The sequence below is a fragment of the Typha latifolia genome, chromosome 7 (genome assembly GCF_019914945.1).
Source record: "Typha latifolia isolate L0001 chromosome 7, TyphaL0001v2, whole genome shotgun sequence".
Lineage (NCBI taxonomy): Eukaryota > Viridiplantae > Streptophyta > Magnoliopsida > Poales > Typhaceae > Typha > Typha latifolia.
In genome coordinates this window covers 10,463,696-10,475,610 of record NC_133092.1, presented here as the reverse complement: position 1 = coordinate 10,475,610, position 11,915 = coordinate 10,463,696, and the positions used below count along the sequence as shown (strand labels likewise).

Sequence of the window (11,915 nt, the reverse complement as noted above, 5' to 3'; positions counted from 1 at the left end):
TACGCATGCATGAAAATTACACGTTTTAATATATTTTTTATATTTTGAAATATATTACCAATCACAAAAACCTTACAACAACAAATAATTAACCAAGAGAATTCCTAATCTCTAAACATAATACTAAAGATTAGGGATTAGAGTAAATGTTAGGTAAATAATTAACTAAAAACTTAAATGATCAGGTAACAAACTAATAATGAGCTTTTAATACCATGAGAAGATTCCCATCTATACATATATGTTGAAATGAGAGTTCCTTATGGTCTTTGTGAAGGGCGTGGTAGTGTACCTCTTTGATCAATGGCATGCAATAACAATCATGCCAAACTACTGATGCTCGTGAGAAATTTAAATGCAATATTGATCTTATCCTTATCTGTGATCAGATGCATGGCAAATTGGAAGCGTAGACAAGTTTTTCTTCTCCTCGTCAATGCTCTACGTATGTAAGCATGTTTATATGAACAAATAGCACAAAGATGAACAAAAGGACAAGGAAAAGTTGGATCGAATAGCACAAATGCTTGTACTAAAAGAGAGACTGGGGGAGACCATCTTTTCCATACTTGTCAGCTGGTTTAATTGACTCCAGGTATAGATGAATAATTCTATCTCATCTGATCGAGATAAATGATGACTTTATTTTTCCTGAGAAGTTTTATGTAATGTAAGAATAAACTGAAAAATAATATGATTTTGCTAGCTAGGATATATATAGGTTTCTAGTTTTTATTAGGGATTATATATATATATATATATATTTACTCTTTTTATAACTATCACCGTTTTTTATATACACCAATTGAATTTTATTTTTTTACCTCTTGATCACTTGGATATGAAAATGGTTCAAAATATATATGCGAAAAAATAGTGATAGTTTAGTGGGGTTAAGTATATATATATATATTTTTTTTTGTTTTGGCTTGAAAAATAAAAATCATATATCAAAATAAAAAACAAGAAAGACTACTTTATTAAAATTTTGATCAATATTTAAACAAGGAGTTCTATACTTGCAACAGTAATAAAATAAATATAATTGGAGTTAGTTAAGTAAAACTAGAATTAGATATTGTGTCCTTGTAGATTAGTTAAGAACATAATATATAGAATAGTGATGGCTATTAATAATGATAATAGCGTAATGTATAAATTAAATTGGCAAAAACAAAATACCAAGTGGATAACTAAATAAATAAAGAAAGATAAAACTTTTACATATACCTCCCTCCATCTCTTTGCAACCAACCTAATACCATAAGAAAAAATTACCAACTACCAAGCCTCCTTTTGTCCCCCCATCCCCTCCTCAATTTAATCATTGATGGATCTCAAACTTTCATCACATACAACATCTGCTTAGGGACTAGCACCAGAGGAGGAAAAAGAGAGCTAAAAAAAATCCCAATACTTCCCCCCTTCCCCACCTTCCCTCTCTCTCTCCCTCTCTCTCTCTCTCTCTCTCTCTCTCTCTCTCTCTCTCTCTCTCTCTCTCACCCATTTTTCATGGCAGAAAAGCTGAGCTGATGCCCATAAGGATTTACTGCCACAGAGGGGGGCACACAACTCCATTGGACCTCAGTGGTCTGGCATCTTTGAGACCATTCTCCCAAAGATTTCTATAAATACAACTCACTCATTTCCTTCTCTCCTTTACCCCTTCTTCAGAGACCTCCTTTCTCCTCCTCCTCCTCCTCCTCCTCCTTTATTATCACTGCCCTCTTTCTTTTCCACCCACTTTCCCTTATCAACTCTTTCCTCCTTTTCCCTATCTCCGCAATTTCTCCTCAATTCCCCACGAAAGCTACGACCTTTCCCAACTGTTCTTGCTTCTAGCTGCGAATTGCCACTTGGGTCGGTGGTATCTTGGCCAATTTGGTCCTTTTTCTTTTCCTGCCTGGTGCTTTGATTTTTCTGCAGAGATGAATTGTGGATCACCCGACCAATTGCCCCCGTGCTTCCTGAACCTGAATTGGGATCAAGCGATCGGCCCAAGCGGCCATTTTGATTCATCTGTCAGTCCCAATGGCAGTAAGATCTCCTCCTCGCAGTCTCATTACATTGGTAGTATTACCTCTCTCGATTCCTCTCCAAAGCTCGACCTTTCCATGCTGGGTCACCTCCACCTCCATCATCAGGTCCAGGGAGGACTACCCATCTCTGGGAATCCAGTGCCCATGAACCATTTCGATCAGTTCTCCGCCGATCCGGCCTTCCCGGAGAGGGGGCCGAGGTTTTCCGGCTTCGACGGCGGCAGCTATGTCGGACTTCCGACGCAATTCGGGCTCCCGGATAGCGGAAAGCTCTCGAGGGTGTCGAGTAGCCTCTCCGTCCAGGGGAACAGATCGGATGTCAGGGTCTGGGAGAATGATCAGGTGAACACTGTAGAATTGAGGAATTCGCGGGAGGAGTCGTCGGTGTCGGATCCGACCCTGGGCAGTGGTGGGATGTGCTTGAGAGCTGCGTCTGAGAGTAATGGAAGGAAGCGTAAAGCTGCTGCGAAGGGCAAAGGAAAACAGACTTCTTTAACCAACTCTGCCAAGGATCCTCCAAAGGTATAAGAATTATTAGTAATTATCTTTCATTTAAGTCTTTCTACAATTTCATAAAAATTGAAACTTTTACAATTTGAAGGTCTCTGAGGAGATGGGTTCAAATGCGAAGAGATGCAAATCAGCAGATAGTAATGGAACTGGGGACGATTCGATTAAGCCTAAGATTGAGCAAGATGGGAGTGTGAGCACCACTGAGAATGGTGGTCAGAAAGATGGTAAGGAGAACAACGCAAAACCCCCTGAACCTCCCAAGGATTATATCCATGTCAGAGCAAGGAGAGGCCAAGCCACAGACAGCCATAGCCTTGCAGAGAGGGTATAATTTGGTCTCCTCTTGTCGATTTCAAGAAACAATGTTCTCATTTTCTTGTAGGTCATTCACTAATGTTTCCTTCTTTTTCCTTGAATCCAGGTCAGAAGAGAAAAGATTAGCCTGAGGATGAAGCTACTACAGGATCTGGTGCCTGGATGCAATAAGGTATCTTTTGAATTTGATATAATAATAATTTGATGTTTATTCAAGAATTGCTTGCTCTCCTCGATGAACTTTAGATTCAAAGTTGAAAAGAACTCCTTGGTCTTTCTTTTAGGTGACCGGCAAAGCGGTCATGCTTGATGAAATCATTAACTATGTGCAGTCGCTGCAGCGGCAAGTTGAGGTATAAAATTCATGGCTCGTGGAAAGTATACCATTTTACCAGCTAAATGTATAAAATGTTGAATCTTTGTTTCTGATTACTTGTCGCAGTTTCTCTCAATGAAGCTGGCCACTGTGAATCCCCAGTTAGACTTTGACAATTTGCCAAATCTCCTCTCCAAAGATGTGAGTTGAAACATTATTTCGTTCATCTCTTTCAGCTTGTTAAAATGCAATGCATTTATAATTGTTTTCTCTATGAATTCAGATGCATCAAGCATGCGGTCCTTTGCTGAATTCCGTCTTTCCATTGGAGACCTCTGGTTCGCTATTGTCATACACTAAGCAGCCCCAGGAGGGGAATCCTCTCAGTTCTGTCATGACCAATGGCATGGAGACCCAGTGCTCTACACACTCGCTAGACTCCATGTCACTTCGCGCTCTAAGCACGAACCATCCTTTCCTTAATGGAATCAATGATACTTCTCAGGTACTTCCTCAAGATTTCATGATATGTATGAACAACTAGTATCAAGATTCATGTAGATGAGAATACTGAGAATTTGAAGGAATACTTATTTTGCAGCTAGGGACTTTCTGGGAGGATGATCTCCAAAGTTACGTTCAAATGGATGTTGGACAAAATCCAGAGATGTCTATTTCAGCACAGAGCTTCCATGGTAGATAAAGTTGATTTCAACTATTCTCTAGCTTAAATTAACGGGCTTCTACTGAAGGTACTAGTTACTAAATATGACAGGTCCATTGCAAAGAGTTCAAGGTAAAATGGAGCTTTGATCATTTGAAGTCATTCAGAGAACAATCCTGTTGTATATACAAAGACATTTGTTCATTGCAGCACAAGCTTTAATTGAACTAACAATCTTTAGGACTGAGCAAATTAAGATTTAGTCTATTTTTCTCTGAGTCAGATGATTTTCCTCGACAAATCTCAAATCATATATTGTACTATCTTTGAACTGTAGTGACATTGTGCTGCATATATTGCAATCACCAGATCTAAGATGCAAGAGGCATGGCAAATTTGACATGCCTGGTGATGATGTTTGTATTATCCTCATATTTCTACCATAAATACTTTTACATTTCTGCCTATCATTTTAATTATAATTCTTTCCTACCACTTTCCTCTTATTGTTTCAGATGAGTAAATCTATTCTTTTTTGTATTTTGATAAGCTTATTGAAGTTTAAAATTAGTAGCAATTTATTTGACCCTTCCAAGTCTGTACAACATACAATGTAATCGAATAATTGAGGTTCAATTTTATTTACAGATGGTGACTTTTAGTTGACGTGGATGTTATGTTGGGAAAGTCAAGAGTTAGGGATTCATTAGTATCAAAATGACTACCTTGTTCTACACTTAGCAAGATGTCATTATTTCTGTCAAAATAGCTTAATAAATGAGTGTTTTATATTTTAATGGACATGCAGCTATGAGTATCAAGAATTGCTTACTAATTGAAATCACAAAATCTGGAACAAGAATTATAGCCAAAACCTCATCAATTTACTACACACACACACAGCTACATTCTACCAATATATTTTGGATATAGATGTACTTGTGCTATCTGTCCCGGAGAAGATACTCTTAGCCTCTGCTCACTTTGAGAATTAGTTTTTTTTTTTAAATTTTAGAATAACTTATAATAATTTTATTCTAGAATATAGATACTATTCATTATAAAAAATAAAACATATATTTTCTATCTTTTCTTTCACTTTATAATATCATATTAAAGATAATTATTACAATTTTATTTCATCAGAATACAAATAAACATAAGAATAATTATTCTTACAATAAATATCTTATTTTAAAAATTAATAAAAATATTTTTATTCTAGAATTAAAAGGAGGTGTTAAAAGAATAGACCCACCAAAGTGGAATTGCTCATCAACTATGTTTGAATTAGCCTGATCAGGCTCATCTAGTTGCTGTACTTTTGTTGGGAATCCAGTCTGTCAAGAGATGAAGAAGAGGATAGACAAGACAATGAATCCAATTGTAGTGCTGTCCAGTTGTGAATGCTTTGACAATGGAGCAAGTTTCAAATCTATTTCAAGAGGAGTTGGAGGTTAAATTGATTGCTGCTGTACGAATATATGGGAGAATGTCATAGGTTTAAGGATCCTGCCAAATAGCACCACATCAGCACTCTGTGAAACTAACAAACTTTCCTAATCTCCTCCTCCTTTCTTACTCTGTCAAGCAATACAATGTATTAGGTAAGCTCAATCACGCATTATGTTAGGGCAGGTGAATCACCCAACTGAGATAAAGACAATCTTGTTAAAAGACTTCAACTTTTAAAAGTAAACTGGTCGCCTAACATAGCATCGGTAGTGCTATACTTGCACTTTTTAACCTTTTCACTAAGTTAGAGAGAACTAGTTCTGCATGAAAAGAAAAAAAGATCACATTAGATTAATACAATAATTATAAAAAAGTACAAATTTGCCAGCAATGATGAACACAAAACAGCTCTGGAGGGACAGTAAATTTTCGATCTCCATATCAATCTCATCAAACCTGTCTGTGTTAGTGCCTTTTTTTTTGTTGATAAATTCTTCAATTCTGTGGGGATTTCTATCAAAATATTTTTTGCTCATAATATCCTTCATATGAATCCTGCGAGATATCATCAACAAGAGGAATATTTGAACTTTGAAAGGGCTTTTAGCTGATTTCCCGAACTCGATTAATTAGTTTTATTTCTTAGTCTTAATTTTTTAGAGAATAAACTTATTTAGATATAAAAAAGATAAAAAGATATTTAATTACTGAACCAGTTTAAGAGTCCCTAAACTAGGTAAGGGAGAGTCCCTAAACTCAAAGCAAACAAGAAATCATCAAAGCAAGAGATGAGACTTTCAAAAATCAAGAATTGATAAAGGATCTGGGAGTGAAGGAGTAGGGTGATTTGCACCAAAAACTAATATGAGTTTTTTTTTTTGCGCTCCTACCTATTTCAATTTACCTATTTTCTGTATAAGATGACTATAATACTTTGACGTGTTTTTACGAGGATATAAACTACCCTCACTTTTACTGTGGCATTAATTGTTGATTTTCTTTTGTTTTTGTCATTTATTGTAAAAAGATGGCATCAATATTAAGGGAAACTACTAAATAGTATTTGGACATCTTTATTTTTTTTTTCTTGCAGCAATAAATAATAGGGATAATTCCCTTTTCAACCCATGAACTATCACCGATTTTCACAATGATCGCTTGAAATTTTTTTTTTGATACAAATTGACCCCCTAAACTATAAAAAATACCTCAAACCTCTTGACGCCGTTGATAGAATTGATAAATTGATGAAATTACCCCTCCATTTATAATGATGGAATAATTAAGTGGCTTAACTAATATTAAATATTTTATTTTTTAAAAAATTCCTTCATTGCCCTCTGCCCTAATTCCCTTTCTAAACACATTCTGCTCATCTCTGAGCACATCCCATCCTGTTGACGGCCTAGGGGAGCAAGGCATGATGCACGACAAAGGGTGGCCGACCGCGGCCTATTGGTGAAGGGGGGCCTACGGTGGATGAGGTCGAGTACAGTGCTATGGGCCTCATCTAGCATGAACTCAAAGCGGACGCGATCCAGGTCGTTGGGGAAGTCGTTGTTGACGGCCTCGGGGTCAACAGAGGTGGAGGAGGTGATCTGACGACCGATGGTAGAGGTGAGGAGAAGGTGATGAGGAGACCCTTGGTGGTCTTCTTCTTCTTCTTATTTTCTCGGCAAAGGGTGCATTATCACTGTCGCTCATCTCTCCTCTCTTCTTTGCCTCCTCATGCGAGAGCCAGCGAGGTTGGTGGAGATGGGACTTAGAGGTTGATGGTGACAAGGAAAGAGGAGGCCTTGCCTCTTTAGTCTATGTAGACAGCCCAAGGGAGCAAGCTTGACGTACAACATAGTGCAGTCGGCCATAGCCTAGTGGCGAATGAGGTCAGTTAAGGTAGTGGGCTTGCGGCGGATGAGGTCGAGCTCGATGAGGAGGATGAGGAGCCCTAGAGTGGTGATGTTGGCCTTCATGGCCTTGCCCGCAATGGCCATCGGATCTTAGAGTAGTGAGCGGATCTATCCGACCTTAATTAGTCACAATCGTTGTAAGCGACGACGTAGCTACCGAAGCTGTGCTGATCCACGGAGTTGAAGTCCAAGAAGATGTGGATCTTGCTCATGATCTCGGAGTTGTGGGAGATGAGCACGGTGGATTCAAGCTTGACCACGTTGCTCCCAATCGACGATGATCTACGGAGGAGGCAACGGTGGTCAATGCCGTGGAGGCGGCAGCTATGCCAGTGGGTTGTGGAGGAGGCAACAATGGTGTTGGGCTATGACAGTGGGTTAGGTAAGAATAGATGACTGCAGCTATGGAGGGAGAGGATGAGGAGGGGTATTTTTGTCCACCTAAAATTTTCTCATGACTTGCATATGACTTGCACATGCATGAGGGGTAAAATTGTTATATATTTGTCATGTGATTACCACGTGATATCTTTTGGACAAAAATAGATAATGGAACCCTAACGAAAGCGGTCAAGTGAAATATTTCTTATAGTTTAGGGAGTCATTATGTACCAAAAAAAGTTTAAGGGGTCATTATGGAAATAAGTGATAGTTCAGGGGGTGAAAAAAATTATCGCTAAACAATTACACTATCTTTTTTTGCTTCCCTATAGCAGCCAAAAAGAACTCCATTTTTTTTTCTCCCTTTTAGATTATTGTTCAACAAACTTTTTTCTTTGACTTTAAGATAAAAATCTCATTAATAATCATTTCAACATACTATTTTTATAATAAATATTTTAAGAAAGAAATCTATTTAACAACTTTATCTAAATCTATTAATCGATGACATCAAAAGAATTTTTAGCTAGAGTGCATATTCTCAAATATTAAATTGCTGCCTCCAATAGGAAGAATTAGATTGAAGTGAAAGTATAAGAACATAAGATCATCCTAATACAAAAGTGTAAATGTAAAAATGAAGAGATTCTCAAAAGACAAAATTTAGGGCACAACATTAGGCCTCGTAGATACCTTCAAGTGATATAAATAAATTAAGTGTTTGCTACGCCATCAGTTCTAGCGGTTGTCATGACATTCAATTTTTTTCTAATATTTTCTTGTCAATCTACTTCTGCATGTTTATATTGATGTTCATTTTGAATTTATCTATTTTTACTTTATATCTATATATTCTTATATCAATAAATGTATATGGATTCTAAAATTACATATGCAGATTACTAAAATATTATTTATGGATTCCACGTTAATATCTATGAATTCTGTAATAATATTCATCTATTTCGTAAATACATAGATTAGAAAAATATTATTTTAATATGATTTAACCAAGTTATATTATATAGATTCTAAAATTATGTATGCAGATTATTGAAATATTATCTCTCAATCCTGGGATAATATTTTTAAATTCTACAATAATATTTATTGATTTCATAAATATATCTATGAATTCTCAAAATATTATTTATGAATCTAATAATATTATTATGGATTCCACGATGTTAAGCTCTGATACCAATTGGATAGGCTCTAATACTAATTTGATGAGCTTTGATACTAAATTGATGGGATCTGGAACCAAAGATAAGCTACGCTACAATTCCTTCAATATTTGAATGTATTATAGGAATCAGTCCACGCAACCATGGGAAAATATTTGTCAGATATTCTCTGGTAGTCATAGAATTACGAAACTAAGTGGTTTAGATCCGTAACTTCCTGATATACAACTTTTGTATTTATGCCCTTCGTAGATTCAAACTTTAACTGGGACGAAAATACGAAAGAACGTAGGTGATGGTGGTGGTGACGGGTGGAGTGGATGTTAGGATTATGGATAGGTATGAAGATGAAGGTGGATTTTGGATGTAGTTAAGGGAAGTAGACGAAGGGAACGAAGTGGTCGAGATCCCAAAAAAGAGGAGTGGCTCGATAGTCAAGGGAGATTAGGAGTTAGGAGAATCCTTACCAACGGTAGAGGTGGAAGGATGGTGAAGAGTGATGAGGGAGAGAGTCTAGAGAGAAGATAGGAGACAAGAAATCAATAATCTAATAGCATAATAAAGTTGGTTGCCATCCATAAATTTATAGAGTCTAGCCGACAAGTCCTAAAATAATATGAAACTCTAATTCTAGAGGATTCTCGTCGATCGCGTTTGAACACGCCCGATCGCATTCGAACGCTCTCAAAAAGCTCCATCTCTAGATGTGCGAACGTGATATAGGCGTTCAAGCACTGGCATTCGAACTCACCCGACTGCGTTCGAACGCACAATACATGTTCTCTGTATTTGTGAACCTGATGCAGACGTACATAAGGGCGTTTGAACGTGACCTACATGAATTTTATTTTAATGAAAATAAACACCTAATGCAATAAGTAAAGGTCCTAATTAAGTGTATCACACGACAATATTAATGGATTCCATATGTATTACTAAAAAATATATATATTGTGTTACGATCCGACTACATGGGTTAAGTCGAGTTGAGTTAAGTTAGTTACTTAGCTTTATCTTATTATTTTAAATTTTAAATAAATTAGATAATTCACATGTGGATTTGATATGCTAGGGATTTTAACTCCTATAAATAGGAGTGGACATGTATCGATAATATCATGGAATGATTATGAGTTTAGCCAAATATTTCTTAGCGTCTTTATCTTTTTCCTTAGCCATTAGATTGCTTTTATCTTTTTAGGAATAGATCATAGCCGTAGAAGCATCCCGATCTTCCAAACCCTAGCCACCTTCCTCCACTAGTAGCCACATTACCTTACGGCCATCCACCACCACTCTTGGTCGTCCGCCACCCTCTGACGACCACCGTAACGTTGGTTATTAACCGTTTTACTCTATCTGACTTTGCTCCACTATTTTAATCATAACTTTCCATTCGGATCTCCGATTAACTTCATTCAAAATCCATTAGATCTGAAACTTCTGAGATAACTACTCCTCAAAATCTCAGGATCATCCTATAAATAGATCATTTCAAATGTAGTTCGTAACATTAGTATTAGAGCCGACATTTCTAAAAAATTAGGTGTTTATTTTCATTAAAATAAAATTCCTGTAGGTCACGTTCGAACGCCCTTGTGAACGCCTGCATTAGGTTCGCAAATACAAAGAATGCATATTGTGTGTTCGAACGCGGTCGGGCGAGTTTGAACGCCCACATTCGAACGCCAACGTTTGAACACTTGTATCGCATTCGCACATCCAGATATGGAGCTTTTCGAGTGCGTTCGAATGCGATCGAACGCATTCGAACGTGATCGACGGGAATCCTCTACAATTAGGGTTTCATATTATTTTAGGACTTGTTGGCTAGCCTCTATAAATATATGGATGGCAGCCAGCTTCATTATGGAATTGGATTATTGATTTCTTGCCTCCTATCTTCTCTCTAGACTTCTCCCTCCTCCCTCTTCACCATCCTTCAACCTCTACAGTTGGCAAGGTTTCTTCTAACTTCTAATCTCCATCGACTGTCGAGCCATTCCTCTTCTTTGGAATCTTGACCACTTCGTTCCATTCGTCTACTTCCCTTAATCACTTTCACAATTCACCCTCATCTCCATATTCATCCATAACCCTAACATCCACTCCACCCTTCGTCACCACCATCACCCACGTTATTCCATATTTTTGTCCCAGTTGTAGTTCAAATCTGTGAAGGATGTAAATATGAAAGTTATAGATCATGAAGTTACGGATCTAACCCAATTAGTTTCGTAATTTTTTAACTATTGAATAATATCTGACGAATATTTTTCCATGATTATATGGACTGATTCCTATGATACATTCAGATCTTGAAGGAATCTTAGTGTAGCCTATCTTTGGTTCTAGATCTTAATAATTTGGTATCATAGAAGAAAAACCTCAGACCTCCATTAATGGTTGAAATAAGAAAGATGGCATCAACAAGGAAACCTATGGAGAGCACACTGACAAGGGAGGACTTAGTGCACGATGATCCTAACTGTGAGGCCGATTCCTTTGGAGCGACCACGGCAGGAGTGAGTCAACCAACATCCATGGGTTCGAATATGGATGAACTTAGGGGCATGTTCCAAACATTGTTGCATAGAGTTGATAACATGCAAAGGGATCATAATGAATTCAAGGAATATGTTGTGAATCGATTGGGTTCGTCATCTCCTCGACGACGAACAGAGTTTCAAGAAGGACCTACGGTGGGACCTCATTGAACCGATACCCCACAGGTCTAGGTGTGTCATATGAGTGTCAATGATCCCCTCCTACCTATGCCTTCACATCATCCCCCACCTCCATTACAAAATCCAAGATCGGCGGAGGTAGAACCCGAGAGGCGTGCGGCACCGGTGCGCTTCATCGATGAGGATGATTGGCACTATGAGGATGAGGTTGATCCCTATGGAGATGGTGATGAACATGCTCGAGGATTTAGAGAATGTGATCAACATGCACAAAAGTTTAGACCTGAACCTAGGATCTTTCGCGAACCCGACAACACTATTCGGGGGAGAACCGCATGCTTGGACTTACAAAATTCCAAGGTGGTGATCCAACAGATTTGGTGTTTCAAGTTGAACAATATTTTGATTGTCAAGGTACAGCGAAAGATGCAAAAGTCCAGATGGCAAGCTT

The 11,915-nt window shown here is 37.7% G+C and overlaps 1 protein-coding gene across 1 annotated transcript; it reads left to right on the top strand.

The window, feature by feature from the left end:
• Nucleotides 1-1,326: 1,326 nt before the first annotated feature.
• LOC140792463 (transcription factor bHLH78-like) lies at nucleotides 1,327-4,273 on the top strand. Its single transcript, XM_073143485.1, has 8 exons — nucleotides 1,327-2,561; nucleotides 2,641-2,877; nucleotides 2,974-3,039; nucleotides 3,152-3,220; nucleotides 3,310-3,384; nucleotides 3,467-3,688; nucleotides 3,785-3,878; nucleotides 3,959-4,273. Exons 1-8 carry the CDS (start codon nucleotides 1,929-1,931, stop codon nucleotides 3,994-3,996), a joined length of 1,434 nt encoding a protein of 477 aa, XP_072999586.1. The 5' UTR covers nucleotides 1,327-1,928; the 3' UTR covers nucleotides 3,997-4,273.
• The last annotated feature ends 7,642 nt before the right edge of the window (nucleotides 4,274-11,915 follow it).